Raw genomic sequence first — 17,240 nt, forward strand, 5'->3', positions numbered from 1 at the left:
AAAATCAGTAAAACCATTGGGCAAAACAGTACAGAAAATGTAAACAATTAATAAATGAAAATAAAAGGGAACTAAATACAATCAAAAACAAAATAAATCCAGAACACAAATACATACTTCAAAATAAGTCTTAAACTCATCAAGTTCAAGATGAATGTAATTCATGGTACATTTTTGCCCCCTCTCATCACAATCACTTGGAATAACAGATCAATACTGTTATTGAAAGTTTATGCAATATCTGAACAAAAGCCAAATGTGACATGTGTCTTGTTTAATGCTATCAGGGATTAGTTATCAATAAGTACCCTCTATTATTAATATCAGGCGATTAACAAATGGACAAGATTTTATTGTACTTTCTTGCAGCTAATTTATGACAATATTTAATTATTGGTCAAAAGCTAACTCCGTGATTACTGCCAACATTTCTGCTACACTTGGGAAATTCAGAAAAAATGGTTCTGGCATTTACCAAGCCAAGAATTACTAGGATTTTGTAAATTTTACCTGCCTTCATGTTTACTATTGAGCTTTATCTTTGTTTAATTATCTTCAGAAGATTTTAATTAAACTTCATTTTTTCCTCGTTATTTCTATTCATGTTACATATAACTATGAACGTAATGAACCGAGCTACATTTCAATAAAAGTTCTTTGAAGTAAAAATGTTTTACAGATTGATCGATTGATTGTATGCAGTGTCAAGTTATATGGGACATATTTCAGTACAAGTCCAGTAGATTTGTCCGGGTTTTACAGATTGATCGATTGATTGTATGCAGCATTAGGTTTTCAGTACAAGACTGTTTTAACAAACATTCAGAAATTTTTCATGTTTTTGTCAAATGAAAATTTCAAACATGACTTATCAGAATTAAAAATGCTGATAGATGTTAGCCAATATTACTAACCAGTGCCTTCAATTGGTGTCTTATTAAATCCTACCTCAAATAAAATTCCTTAAAATAGAAGATATGAGGTAAATCAAATGAAATGCATGACAGATCTAGATGGCACGTATACTATTTTTTTCCAGAGTAAAATTATCAAATACTAAAAATCTATGTCTTAAGCACCAAAACAATTCTAGTACTTGACCATGTAAGCCAGGAGTATTTTGTCTTATACTTGACCATGTAAGCCAGGATTAGTATTCTGTTTTATACTTAACCATGTAAGCCAGGAATATTTTGTCAAGTTTTTCAGTGCTGACCAGGGAACAATCAGAATTCAGGGAACATTTTTTATCCAGAATGTTATAGTAATGTTTATCCCTTCCCACAAATTACCATAACACAAAATAAATCTTGACATATCTTATCAAAAAGTTCATGACCAACTTACGAGTGACCTGGTGATGTTTGAATAGCCTTATACCGGGATTCCTCCTCCGTTGGTAGGTTAACATCCACTGAGCTTGATCGGATTTGTTTGGACGAGTCAATAAAATCCTCATCAAAGGAGGCTTGTCTCATAACCATGGGGCGATTTGAATTAGATGCATTGTCAGGGTTTGAGCCTTTACATAAACATCCATCAAAGGACGTTGATCGTTGTTGTTTAACCACAGGTACATGTAATGTAAGTGCATTGGTATAATCCCCACCATTGCCGTCATTGGGGCAATCCACACTAGAATCATTTAAAAGCGGATTTACTTCAATGTAATCGTCGTCTGCAAACGACAAATTTTCTATTTTATTGTTTGAGCTAATATGATTACATTGCTTCTGCCCTGAAGAAGAAAAACCATCACCTGAATTAGGTTTATCATCAAGTTTCTCGCAATTGACTACTTCCTCATCGTCTGTCTCTGATTCATATGAGCTGTCAGAAAAATCCTCCTCAGAGGAACTAAAGCTTCCACTGGATGAAAACAAATTGTCGTCCATTTCGTTACCCAAGTAAAACTTTCCACAAAATTTTCGACTAGAATCTTTCGACTGTTCCTCCAAGCTGTCTTGCTGAGCGGATTCTATATAAACACAATGTACACATAACTTCGGTATTTCAACTGATGGTCTATGTTTACGATATCTACTGAGTTTAAAACTTCCCCTTCTACTTTCTTTTGTAGAATCAGACAGATTTTCGTCAGAGGATGTACTCCATGATCTATCTCCTGTTGCTTCATTACAGGAGTCAAAAGACTGACATCTCCTGCCTGGCTTAGGAACAGCTAAACTATCCTTCTCCTTGTGGAGGGTGGAGGAATCGAAGCTTGAGGAACGCCCCCTTTGTTCTAGTGGAACTTCCAAACATTTCAAGTCCTTTGGTTCATCAACTGATGTTTGACGTTTTTGTCTTGGCAAACATATTTTCGGAACTTCTAAGGAAGGGGAGCCAGATCTTGCTTTCCGAAATATGTTCATAATTCCAACATTCATTAATAAAAGTTTCCTATCGTCTTATCCATGATAATTTCAAACATCTTTTTTTTTTTGAAGTGACACCAATTAGACTGCTTAAAATTACCTTCTGGCATGAAAGTATTACATTCTTAAGGATCAATGTTTTGTCACTTTTAGTAACACTATAATAAGCTATATTTAGATTTCGCCAATTAAAAACAATAGAAATAAAATTATCTCCTTGTGACAAAAAAAACCCCGATCCTCTCCTTTCTATCTCTCCTATTCAGTATGACACAGTGTAAGTCAAAAGTTTTACATTACAAATTCATTAACGAGCATAGCTCACCTGTCATCAAGAGGGAACATATACTTTCCATGTCATTTTCCATGCTGTAAAAATTCCACTCGCAGAAGGTAATGTAAAAAATGACTACTAACTTCCCATGAACATACCAATCAATAGCACGGTATATTTACTCTCCGACTATGATGTAACGATGATTAGCTCTAAATGCACTATATATTCTTCTACCCGATAATCCAAGGAAATCCTATGACTCTAACAAGAACCAACAAATGCTGAACTGCTATTTAACGATCAGGTATTTTATATACATATATATATATATATATACATATATATATACATATATATATATTTTTTTTTTTCAATCTATCAATAAATGGTATTGTCAACAAGTGATTTAAATCTATCCTGTCTCCATGTACAATTGGATTCCTTGAAGATTTTTTCAAAGATGTTCTCAGAGTAAACACATAAAAATGAGAGATCCTGTTTACCTTAACTGAACAGCTCATTTGAAAACAATCCTTGGCATAATTTCCTCATTCTCCACAGTGTCAACAATAACATTTTGAAAAGATTTTCCAATGCATTGCGATGTGTGTCTGTAGGAGTATTCAGTGAACAGTCTTAACCGGATTGGAAATATCGATATTTTAAATTGTGGGGTTAAATGTGCTAATTGGAGACATATGTCACATAGTGCTATAATATCATCTTGATTACAAAAACTCTTGATCAATAGTGGTAGAAAAAAATATAAAATCGGCAATAAAGTACAATAAAAATCCTTAACATCAAATTCATTTGTACATAAATTCCAAGTTATTAGAAGAACAGGTTCACTCAGGTAATATCAACACGCAAGCAATCTTCAATGATCACATACTGTGGCTACAATAGTAACTTCTAATACCCAAGAATATTAGGCAATACTAATACATGTATAACCACACATAAATATTAAAATTTATTAAATAAAATCAATTGTTTTATTAGATAGGTGCCTTAGTGCTTCCAGGGAGACACAGAGGTCCACGTAATCCAATTAATTATTCAAATCCTTTGAAGAAAATCTGCTGTCTTGAAGAAATTCTGACTAACATGTCTTGTCCTGTTCTTATTAACACATTGTCATCATGTGAAAAAAAACTCTGTTGAAATGTGGAGTACAGCATGCACTAATTCATTGTCCCTAATTAGCTCTATACAAATGAAATGAATCTGTCACGATCAGCTTAGCATTTTATATATATACTTATATATACATTGACCCATGTAAATTATTAATTTTTTTAACTATAATATTGTCAGCAAACAATATATAGGCAGTACAATGAGGGATAGGAGTAATTCATTAATAACCAATACTGTGATTAGGGGATGGGAGCAGATCATGCAGTAATAACGAGTCTCATTAATTTAGGTTCATCTTATTAAAAATAGATAATCTATCTAAGGAACATATGTCAGAGCTTGTGTTCTGTACATTCCACGATATCAGCTGTGATAACAGAAATATTCTATTTTAGACAGACTTTAATAAAGTCAAGATTCCCACATAATCGCTCTAATTCATGTAGAAAAATTTATAGAATTTTACCTGTACCATTTGCACACAGAAATGAAGTCTTTAATCTGACAAAATTGCCTTGTAATCACACTAATTCATGTAGAAAATATCTAGCATTTCACTTGAAAATTCTAAACATAAAAATATCTGACTGAAAAACTCTTTCTAAGTAGATATCCCCTCATAAAAGGTGTAATTCATTTAGAAAATATTTTCAGAAATGCTGATTATATACAGATTCTCTTTAAGTAATACATCATTTCTCCATTCGAGATGGTAAAAATAAAATTTTCAACAGTGAGCCTTAGTGAGCATGATAAAATTTTAATTTTACCATAGAGAGTAGAGAAATAATTTAAATCAAGAATATGCTTAAGACAAAATGGTGTCTCCCATGAAATCTGTAAAAAACTCAAAAAGTAAAATGGCAGGAAAACTCAGGCAGAAATTAAATCACTGCCTGGTTTTAATCACCGGGTTAGAATGGGAGAAAATTTTCTTCAACACTAACGCATTTGGAATGCAGAGAAGTTCAAAATTTCCCCAGAAATTACTATCATATCTATAACAATCAGTAATTATACCTGATTCCATTTTAAAATAAATATTAAATATTATTCAAGTTTCATTAAAGATGATGACTCAGTTTATGATACTTCTTAAAAATTAATTTCAAAACCAAAAAGTTCAGGATTTTATTATCTGAGAGTCAACCTAGCATGAGAAATATGAAGTATATTATAGCATATTTTTTGTTCTGGTTCTATGGTGTTTCTGTTTCAAAAGGTTGAACTGTGTGGTCAGGTGATCTATATTGTCTAGACTGGATTATTCATCCTCCATGCTAGCAACACCAAACTCTTATGTGAGTAAACACGCACATAGGAATACACAAGATATTCCTTGTCTGAATATTAGTCTTGGTAAGAGTCTGGCAGTGGTTGAGATATCATCAGAAAAAAACACATCTTTAACCATGTTTTGGTAAATTAAGATCTTTTTATATTACAATGCACTTTCAATGTACAATACAAGAGGAAATTGCTCAAAAATTCTTTTAGAATTCAATTCCATCCAAACATTGCCAGAAAATTACACTGACATGTACTAATGCCAGATCTCAATGTACAGATCCAGTGTTGAAAAGAGGTTCACAAATGACACATGTGATTCACATGTCTATCCCACGAGATAACCTATTACCAATATTTCTCAGATAACAGATATTTCTGAGAATTTTTTAACTTTCCTCTTTCTTTGCTACTTTTTTCGTAAAAAAAGATCAAAATGCAAAAATGGATAAAGTGTTAGTCTTGTAATACTTAAGTCACTGTTTCATATCTGTCATCAATGAATGAATAACTCATTATTTTGTTCAACTATAATTAAAAAAAAAGAAAAACAAATATGTGATATGATGAACATTTTAAAATCAAAGCCTGAAGTCTTTGAAGTCGCTCATCATCAAATATTTTATGCCACTAATGTTGGCTTGCTTTTAACATCTGAAATGTCACAAATTAGATATGTTCTAAAATCGGGTGACTTCTGCCAAAATCTTAGGTCCCTTGATATGATTACTCTTTCATAACCATAATGACCCAAATGTTTTTCAATCAAAACGACTGTTACCTAGGAAGTGTGGGTGATGTTTTCGTTTAACAAGTTTCTCTCAAATTTTTAACTACCTATGGTCACTTATGATAATGACCAGGAAACCAGATTAGAAACCAGATTAAACAACTGGCAATGACTAGATTAATTCATCTTTTAATATAAATTTGCTCATACAAGCAAAAAACACAAGTAGAACACATGCGTATGACAGTTTTTGAATTTAGCCAGGGGCCAGGGCCACCAGGCCCCTAAAATCTGCCTCGGGTCCCAAAAATAATGTTCTTAGGAAGCTCCACTGACTTCCAAAAATTTTGGGGTGTTGTGGTGTTCTGTTAATTTTTGGGTTATAAGACATATATTAATAGTCTGAATCGAATAAGCGTTTGTTGTTATGTAATTTCATTATAACAGGATATTCTTATTACTAGACATACATTCATATGATTTAAGGCTAAAAAAAAATGTTTTCATATAATTTCAAATTTTTTTCGGCCTACTGAAAAATCATTCTGACTTCCAATTTTTGTAAATTTGGAAGTCTGAATGGCTTCTGTAATAGTTAAACGTGAAGACTGGTATGACATTTAAGAAGTACATTTTGATCTGGTATGAAGTTATAACTATGACGCTATGACGGTAAACAGGGCACCGATCAGCAGCAAAATGTGGTGTAGTAATATATAATTATGCAAATCATAAGCGAATGTAAAGTACTGAAATTACAAGTGCAAGAAGTGGTTAACAATATTAGCGACTTAAAAATGTTATAAACAATAAAAGTACATTCAGAACTTACTTTAGTGTCAGTATCTGTAAGAATCAGGCAGTGGGTGAAACATGGTATGAAAAAACCCAACATTTTTGATAGTTTAATTTTGATTATTTTTACCATCTGAATCAATAAAAACAAACAAGACTTTCCATATCATGATGGACCATTCAGTTATAATTTCTCTGAAATGCACTGAAAATGAACATTTCAAGGGCAGATAGCTTTGTCAAAAACCTCATTTTTCCAACATTCTATTGAAAAATTTCAGAGCAAAGCCAGTGATGCAGAGATCAAATAATGGTCTCTTCTAATAGAGAAAGTATCCTTGAGTGATATTACATTGTCAGATTGGTAGAATTTTGACATGCATATTTCTGATTTTTCCCTTTCAGCAGTGAAATACAATATCTTCCCACTCTTGAAATCAGTGATATGTTTGCATCATATTCAATTTCACCAAAGCCTATCAAGACTTTATTTTAAATAGAATGAAATCAACCCAAGTTACTTTGATTCTTAGAAGAGCTTGATGTAAAATGCTTTACACAAACGTTCCAATGATTTGTTAGAGTTATTTCCCTTACCCTAGGTCTACCTCCTTAAACCCTTCAGATGGATTTATAATCTCATGCTGGAGTTCTATAACTTTATGTACATCTACATGTGATGCATTACTTTCCTTAAAAAAATCATGAACAGCATTAAGCCGTTAGGGAAGAGTTTCACATCTGAGGTCTGAAATATAAGCAAATTCAACAAGAATTCTGAGAGTGATGCCTCACTAATGATATCCCCATTTTCAATCATTATGTCAGGAAGTAAACAAAGTCCTCCGTTAATAGAACGTTCGTGAATTTTTCAAAAATGGATACCACCATATGGCATACTTATAGGAAGAATGTGTTAAAATTTCAAAACTGACTGTAACAAGTAGTTGCTGAGAAAAGTGTGACGGAAAAAATTCTTAAGGAAGGACACATGGACAAGGGTAAAACAGTATACCCCCCTCCCCCTTCAGAGTTGGGTATAAACAAGAGAATACCCCTGCTACTTGATTCACTTATGAAGTTTTAACATGTAAAGGCCTTAAGTTAGTTCATCTTTCTTTAAAGTCCTTTGATAAAAATTTCATTCCTTCATGTTACCTAATCTCATTATAAATTTCACCATCGTCTCTCTAGCAGTTTCAAAGTAGTTATCCTTATGAGCTTATAACATGTAAAACCCTTAGGTCTGATTATCTCCTTTTGGAGTCCTCTGGCTATTTATATAGTTTGTCATGCACATCTACAAAGGACACCAAACCTTCTTGTGAAATTTCATCAAAATCCCTTCAGTAGCACTTACAAAAAATGTTAACCAATTTAGAAAAGAACCAAACATCTTAACAAGACCTGTTTTTAACATATAAGTTAAAATTGCCAAAATTTTTGCATCTTTTAAAACAAAAGCAGATGATAATTTCAGGAAAATATTCTTGAAAATAAGATTTGCTAAATTTTAGGCAAGACAGTAATCAGGGTCAAGCAGGTAGCTATATTGAGCAGTGATTAAATCATGGCAGAAAAAAAACAAGCCTTTCAATGATGCAGAAAATGTGTTCATTACTTTTTCAAATGTCAGTAAATGGAGGTTTGAATTATATAAAATGCATTGCAATTTCATTATCAAAGAGAAATAACTCACTTTTCCCTTATTATTCTATGGTAACTTGGAACTGGCATTTAAGCATCTTCTGACACTTCTAAGATGAATGAACTGTCAATTTGTCTATAATAGACCATAAACAATGTGCCCACATTGTCAAATTTGTATGTTTTTTCTGAGCAAGATTCATTATTTTCAATTTTGTCTGAATCTTACTGATTCCAGCAACTAAACTTGTTTATTTTAAGTTAGACTCAATTGAAAAGTAAGTTTTTTTCTCAATGAAATTTAACTTATTTTTGTGGATAGGTAAATTAACATTTTGGGACCTCAATTCAATTTCGACAACCAATCGTAATTACAACCAATATTTGTCTTAACATGTATTCCATTATGGAGGAAACAATTCATGGCCATCTTTTTTGCTAGGTTTTTTGCTTTTTTCTTGCTCATGAAATCAGCTAAAATAATCATTCCCAAAACACATCTCTTTCCTTCATCAGATTGACACAGCAGTACTTAACGAGTAACAAGGTGACATACCAAACTCACAAACACCTGAACAAGAAAACTTTCTGCATCTGGTTTCTAACCCAAAGCAGTTTCTTTCCTTTATGAACTAAGTTCTTTCTCATATATTAAACCAGAGATCACCAATTACATGCGAGTCATTAAAATCTCCCTTTGAAATCAAAAGTACCGAGGCAGATCACAGTATCAAATGCTAATCTGAGGTAATTTATTGAAGAATATATTCATCGGAGGAATGTAATTTAAATTCTAATTAGAATATATTGCTTTTAATATTGGAAGCTTAACCGAAAAATCAGAAAAAAACAGGGGATAATGGGTTCAGAAAAATATTTGACTGCACATTTCTAAATAAACATAGATCTAGATATAGATTCCACTTCATGCCCGTAAATTATGAATTTGACAAGCACTAGACAAATTATCTTCCTTAGTAAATTGCCGAAGACAAATGCAGAAGAAAAAATATATCCTTTGTGAAATGTAGAAAACACAAATTATTTCCCTACAGTATGTGTAGCTGCCAAATCATTTCCTCATGAAATGCAGAAAACAAATTATCTCCCTTAGTAAAATACAGAAGACAAATTTTCTCCCATAGTGAAAAAGACAATGCACTGGATAGTACTGATAGTTTCTGGAGTGGTTCTGATTGTACATCATATTGCAGTTATTTCATGCTTTTTGGGACAAGAGCATTTCACCATACAAGTCAACCTGCTTTGTACTAGTCATACAAGCTGAGTACAAATTTTTATTGTGCTAGCTCACAGGAGCAATAGCCCATATGTATAGTTACGTCATCCAACTCAGTCATATTATACTCTGAGCCAACCAGACATCACTCTGTCCCCTGTAAGCCATGTGTATGCAGTGTTATTGTTATGACTCAATCAGGGATCAAACCCATGATCCAGCACTCAAAGAGAGCATGCTATACAAAGGTAGTTCCAACACACAGTAAAACCTGCTGAATCCAGGCTCTGAATAAACCAGAATCCTGTCCAAACCATATTCCTTCTGAAGACCTTTAACATCAATTTCAAACTTGCATAGAGCAAACATCTTAAACTAAACAACTGAGACATCTTTAACTATACTTCATTACATTGCTTAACATGTTCCAAATAGTAAAGTATGGCAAAATCCTACAAAAAAAACATAGCTGATATTAAACAGCTAATAAATTGCTTACAATGAATGCCCCATCTATACAAAGCCACATACAAAACTTGAAATTCAAATATCCACTTGGATCACGATAATTGCGACAAAATTAGGAAAGACAGAAAGACAGAAAGATGGACAAACAAAGGGATTATATTAAAACCAAGCAAAACTCTTCTGCTGTGTACAGAAATACTTTCTCAGTATAATGTACAACAAAATTCTCTAACTTAAATCTAGATTCTCTTACTAAATTTTCTATAACAAACAATACAGTAAAACCTAAATAAACTTAACACTTATTTGACTTTAGGATTGGTTTGGTTTAGACAGGTGTTCCGTTAACAAAGGTTCTTTTATAGTTTGCTTAAGGAGGTAGACCTAAGGTTTGGGACACTACTCTTACAAATCATTGGAACTTTTTATATTCAGCATTTTACATCAATCTCATGTAAGCATCAAAATAACTAGGACTGATTTCTGTTTCAAACAAAAGCTTGATTGGCTTTGGTGAAATTGAATATGATACAATGTACAAACATATCACTGATTTCAGGATTTATGTTCTTACCCTAGGTCTACCTCCTTAAAGATTGGTTTGGTTTAGACAGGTGTTCAGTTTACAAAGGTTCAAAAGCCATTGGCATTTTGCAGCTTGCTTTAGGTATGGGTTTTGCCCATCACTGATGACTGTGAAGTTTAATTGTTTGGAGGATGACTACCTTATTGGCAATCATACCACATCTCCTATTTCTATATTTTAAAGTATATAAAGAGACTTCTCAAAGCATCTGGTTTAGACAGGTATTCTGATTTTCAGGCTTCAGTTTAGAAAGGTTTTGATGCACCTAGTTGCAATAAAATGAAATTTTCTGCATATCACCATACACAATGCGTTTGTTCGAATGTTAGGGTCTAAACCCTTTTGCAATATACCAAAAGATAACGACAATCCATAATATTTTTTCTATGATTATAACTTCTGAATATATAATAGTGCCATATTGCGTTCTCGACTGAAGGATAGGATTCATCCTAATCTATGATACACCCACGTAACGCTTGATAAATCATGTGATTACCGCCATAATGGTGACAGTTTGATGTTCCTGTCACTGAGGACAAAGTACCATAATATTGCCAATGACAATAGTACTTTAGATCGTCAAAATAATTCAAAAATTTTTGAAAGCTTTTCTTTAATAAGGCAAGTCATTAAATACTTTTCTATGGATTCTGCCTGAAAATAATCGTCAAAAGGCTGAATTGATTTTCTTTTTATATACATGGACACAAGCCTCCATTTCAATGTTTTATTACCTAAAATTTTTCATTAATGATATTAAAACACAAATCTATGGCATAACTAGTACAAAAGCCAATTAATAAAGGCTTTGAAGTTTTGATGAAAGCAGATGGGCTTTACATCAAAGTTCCTTTATTAGAAAATTTTACTATGCGACTACTCATGTTTAAGCAAAGAACCTGCACTTTACATAAATGGCTAAAAGGATTATGGTACTAAGCAAAGCAGGTATTTTGCTTAAATATAAAAGTAAATATACATAACCTCATTGACATAACAGTAATCTCCAGAAAGCCTAACACCTCTGCCACACTCAGTTTTAAAACCCTACCCCTTTAATCAAATTAGTACAGTACACCTGAAACAGTCTCACAGGTTTGTAAAGAGTAGTGCTCATGCCCTGTGAATATTTTCAAAAATGGTAAAGCAGAGCCTATAAGATAACTGAGAGATACACAATAAATCAGAAAGCAGTTGTAGGTCTGCATAGGATATTGTCATAAAAGAACCTAAAAATACACTTAGGGATCAGAACATTTATGCACACTTCAGGACCAGAACAATCGAACACACCTCAGAACCAGAACATGTATACACACTCCAGGACAAGGACAATCAAACACACCTCAGAACCAGAACATTTATACACACTCCAGGACAAGGACAATCAAACACACCTCAGAACTAGAACATTTATACACACTTCAGGACCAGGACAATCAAACACACCTCAGAACCAGAACATTTATACACACTTTAGGACCAGGACAATCAAACACACCTCAGAACCAGAACATTTATACAAGCTTCAGGGCCAGGACAATCAAACACACTTCAGGGCCAGAATATTCAAATACACCTCACGACCAGAACAGTGACTTTTTGCAAAAAAATAAGGGCTATTTTTAGAGCAAAATTCTCAAAAAATAAGGGCTAAATTTAGGATTTTTAGGGCTTTTAACACAAAAATAAGGGATGACCTTCTTTCTTTTCCAATTATAATACTAAAAGAAAAAAAAGTTACTTACCACTGGCTAAAAACAACAATATAATTAACGTTTATTTGATCATAATATGCATTTTCTGAAAGTATGCTAAGCTAGATTCCATTAATACAAACAATATAAAGGGAAATTACTATTCAAAAATTTCAAAATTTGAAAAATAAGGAATTTCTCAACAAAAATAGGGCTTTTTTAGGATTCTTCTGCTTTTATTAGGAAAATTAGGTCTGCTTTTGAAAAATAAGGAAAATTAGGAAAAGAAGGACCCGCTTGAAAGCCTATCAAACACACCATAGGACCAGAACAATCAAACACACTTCAAGCTCAGGATCAGGACATTCAAACATACTTCAGGATATGAACATTCATACACACTTCCAGTTGTTAGAAAAAAAAAGAATTTTTCCATTTCTCCTTCTCTCTATTCAAATATCAGATACTTTCCAGGGAATAAACCAATGATTTGCATGATTGCTAGAATAAAATTTCTCCAATTTTATCCTTAAAAATTGAAATTGCACCAAAAAAAGAGTAGATACTTGGAGTGTAGCCCCTTTGACACCTTTAAACTAAAAAACTGTAAAAGATATTGGAAATCAGCAGCCAGGGATGTTCATAAGAATTCAATAATAAAAAAGAAAATTTGAAATCGGACCAAGAAAAAGGTCTTTTTTTTGGAGGGACAGACAGACAGACAGGCAGCAAAATGAACAGATAATGGTATATATAGAACATAATTCATATGGCACATTAAAACTGACAAACAGTGTTATACAGGATTTTGAATCCAATTTTGTTTATCATTTTTCAGAAGTTAATGTAATTAATCTAAATTGATAATTCTGACAAATGTGGCTTCGGTGATAAAGGCTAATAGATAAATAAAATAAACACCAAGTAAAATCTCTACTACTTATAGCAACCAAAGAATATTAATTTAGATTGGTTAGCAGGTAAAACAAAATACAAGAAAAATTTGTAAAGACAGATATGTTAAAAAGTTTATTCAACGGTCATTTAACACCACCTAATGGTAAAAAAAGTCACCTGCATATCTAATTACCAAGAGAGAATGTCAGAAAAGTTGAAAAAAAAATATGATAATAAATACTGGTAATTTTGCAGCAAGAACATTAAACTGCAGTCAATTTATAAGACAAAGACAACTTCGAATTGGAGATAACTCTTCATAATGTAAATCACACTGCTTAAGGGGAAATAACCCAAGTTAAACCAAAAAAGTTGAACAGGCACAATATTCAATTATAAACACTTTTAGGGTGTTATATGATAAAGCTTACAAAACACTCTCAAGTCAACAACCTGTAGAGTATATCATACCACTAATTTCATTAAAAGAGGTCATCTTTTTAATTAGCAAGTCTTGGCTGTTAAATCATGAATTCAAATTAGCCAGAGATGTTATAATAACAGGTTACTAGTATGTTATTAAAATTATGGTTTATCATTTGATAGTGCTTTGCCAAGTTTTTCTATGACTATAATCACAGGCCTCAAAGGGGAAGTGTGAATTATCCATTAAGATCGAAGAAGCTTTTTCCACAAACAAACTGCTAAAATAATAAACACGTCAGTTTTTACAACAAATATCAACCATTCTATCTATATCAAAGAGATAAGAAATAGAAAGCACAAAAATCACGAGCCATACGTCTTTGAAAATTGTGTTTTCACAGAGAATCTTACTTCCAAAAAAAGCCAATCAAAGAGTCAAAATATCTAATACATATGTACCTGGCAAACAATTTATTCTAGATTTATTTATATATATATTAATATATGTTATTTATTTAACATAACTTTTAATAACCAGCATCTTGCTTTTTTTGTATTGGTTCAATGTCTTCATGAACATTTTATTTTTCAAAAAGTAAAACTAGATGCTCTTCAGAGCCTGCATAATTTAAACACCTGCCTATTCAAAGACACTTTTGGATTTGAGAATTTTATAAACCTGTCCGGTAAAGACAGATGTTCAGTTTACCCAGGTTTAAAATTATCTTTAACAAATAGAAGAGCACTTCAAAAAGTGTCTGGATCAGACAGGTTTACAGTTTAGTTAAGGTTGTTAAGTTTTCAGTTTACCAAAGCTTCAGATTAGACAGGTTTTCAGTTTACCAGAGGTTCAGTTTACCCAGCTTTTCACTTTACCAAAGGTTTATTTTAGACAGGTTTTCAGTTTACCATAGGTTCAGTTTAGACTAGTTTTCAGCTTACCAAAGGTTCAATATACCCAGGTTTTCAGTTTACCAGAGGTTCAGCTTACCCAGGTTTACAATTTACCAAGGGTTTAGTTTACCCAGGTTTTCAGTTTACCAAAGGCTCATTTTGGACAGGTTTTCAGTTTACCATAGGTTAAGTTTAGACAGGTTTTCAGTTTCCCAAAAGTATCAATGTATATTCACTGCAGTCAATTGAGTCATTATTAGTGTAGTTTGTGTATCTTGTATAACTTCATGCAAACATGTCTTTCTGTCTTAAATTCAATATTATATGATTATTTTTAAAAATGAATTTCCACAGTTTTTATTATAGAACCGATGCTTTTAAGACACTCCAAATAATCAGCATACCTTACATATTTTTCAAGGAAGAAGGTACTAAAAACTAGACTTCCATTTTGAAAATTGAACATACTAACAGGGTGAAGCTTGAAAATCTCTTCCATCTTAGTAAATTTATGTTCAGTGTTTGCAACCTGGCTTTTAAAATATATTCTGGCTAAATACACAACAAAACAGAAAAAATAAACCAAATCATTAAACAAAAGTACAAAACACAACCAAAAAGCAAAACAGGAAACAAAGAAGACCCACATACATGATGTAGACAACAGAATAAAATACAGCTACAGATAAAATGTGAAGACAACGTGGTGACTAGGATAGAACACTGCCACAATGCTACAGCCCATTCTAATAATACAGTGAAACCTATCTATGAAGACAACGTGGTGACTAGGATAGAACACTGCCACAATGCTACAGCCCATTCTAATAATACAGTGAAACCTATCTATAAACTAAAAACCTGTCTAAACAAAACCTTAAATACAGTAAAAACCTGTCTAAACCAGACACTGAAAACCAAGAAAACCTGTCTAAACCAACCAATGAATACACTACAACCTGTCTAAACCAGACACCTTTTTGAGATCTCCTCATATCAGTTTAAATGTAATTTGAACCTGGATAAACTGAATACCTGTCTAAACCAAACAAATTCTACATTTCAAAGGTATTTGGTTTAGACAGGTTTTAACCGTATTCCTCAAATCTTCTGCAGATCGTTATTATATTGGGTCATGGCATAAATTTCTTTAGCAGTGTTAAGTACTGTACGTTACTCATGTAACGTAACAGTACAACTATTATGTCTTAAACAGAAATTATGGTACTAAACGAATAATTACTTCCCTTTAATTTGATCTCTCCTTACTCCCTGGGGTCTACTAAAAAGCTACACTAATGGCTCCAGTTGTTAGAAAAAAAGGAGTTATATTTTCCAATTCTCCATCTCTCCATTAGATTTACTCAAATATCAGATACTTTCCAGAGAATAAACCAATGATTTGCATGATTGTGGGAATAAAATTTCTCCCATTTTATTGAAACTTTAGCCGACAGCAGAAGTGATGGAAGAGCAAAAAAGGGTTTAAAACTTTCCATCAGGAAATTCCCATCAGAATGACATCGTGGTTTTCTGTTGGTAAGCTGTCATTATTAAAAAGTGTGGTTTGGAAACAAAAGTCTGAAACACAAGTTTCTAACACTGCAGAAGTGTCAAACCAACAAATTAGCAGTCTGACACTGTTGAAGTTCATTAAAAATTAATGAGCTATTTGCCAATTAAATATGTTGCTTTCAAAGCTTTTAAAGTATATACATCATTCAAATACCTTGATGAAAGCAGCAATACTGAAAAAAAGCTGTTGTTTGAAAAGAAAGACATTTCGCCTACAGCAGCAGTTATGAAATAAATAAAAGTTTTTTGCAAGAACATCAACATTCCATTTCTTTTAAAATGTTCCTTTTTTATGTTGTATATTCTTCTTCATTTAAATCACACATTCCATATGGTTTACAGCAAAAATAACAATAAAGTTCAGAAGATAGAGTGATCAACTGCTTTAGTTAGTGGACAATCAGAAAGGAGATTTAAACTTTTTAAAACTTTTTATCAGACATAGATTCAAATACCTATTGAACTGATCAACATGTGTATTGACTGGTAGCATTATAACAGCAAATAACATTTAAGAAATAGAGTTTCATAGGTTTTCCTGGTTTGAATTATCACTACTGTTGGTAGTTTTTAGGAGATTTAAACTTCCTTTCAGACACAAATTCAAATACCAATGAATTCAGTCACCAGTCAATTGTGTGAGCTACTTCCAGTAAAATATCAAAGACAGTTCCCAAGTTGGGTCTCATTTAAGAAGGTAGACCTTAGGTAAAGGACATAACTCGTGAAATCAGTGATATGATTGTATTATACTCAATCTCACCAAAGCCTATCAAGATTTCATTTTAAAAAAAAATAAAATCAGTCCAAGTTACTTTGATGCTTACATGACATTGATGTAAAATGCTGAATACAAACATTCCAATGTAAGAGGTGTGTCCCTTACCCTAGTTGTACCTCCTTATTCTAAGGAAGACAAACTCTGAACTTCATCATTGCATGTGATGTAAATCTATACCTTAGTTGTCCAGGTAACAGTCTGACTTCATAAACAATCTGGATAATTTGTGCCTTCCACAAATAAATTTGAAGGTGGCTAACAGTACAATATCAATGAAAATTTTTTATTTTAACAATGGAATTTCTACACTTAAGCAAACATTAATTTGTTTTAATGTCATTTTAATGCAGGTATTAAAGCTTGTTTTCGCCTACAAAAATAAATGTCTCCTCCTCAATACCCCCCTTTGATTCCAT

At 32.5% G+C, this 17,240-nt stretch overlaps 1 protein-coding gene across 13 annotated transcripts in view; it reads right to left on the bottom strand.

Moving 5' to 3' along the window:
• LOC148613260 (diacylglycerol kinase zeta-like) overlaps window positions 1–2,390 on the bottom strand; it is a 106,783-nt gene extending 104,393 nt beyond the window's left edge. For all 13 annotated transcript variants that reach the window (XM_088586545.1, XM_088586555.1, XM_088586547.1 and 10 more), the window contains exon 1: window positions 1,348–2,390. In XM_088586545.1, coding sequence (XP_088442671.1) covers window positions 1,348–2,390 — 1,043 coding nt within the window. The remainder of the gene's footprint in view (window positions 1–1,347) is intronic.
• Window positions 2,391–17,240: the final 14,850 nt, after the last annotated feature.

This window comes from Perna viridis, chromosome 6 (genome assembly GCF_037379345.1).
Source record: "Perna viridis isolate PV_CMFRI_1.1 ecotype Kerala chromosome 6, ASM3737934v1, whole genome shotgun sequence".
In the NCBI taxonomy this organism is placed as follows: domain Eukaryota; kingdom Metazoa; phylum Mollusca; class Bivalvia; order Mytilida; family Mytilidae; genus Perna; species Perna viridis.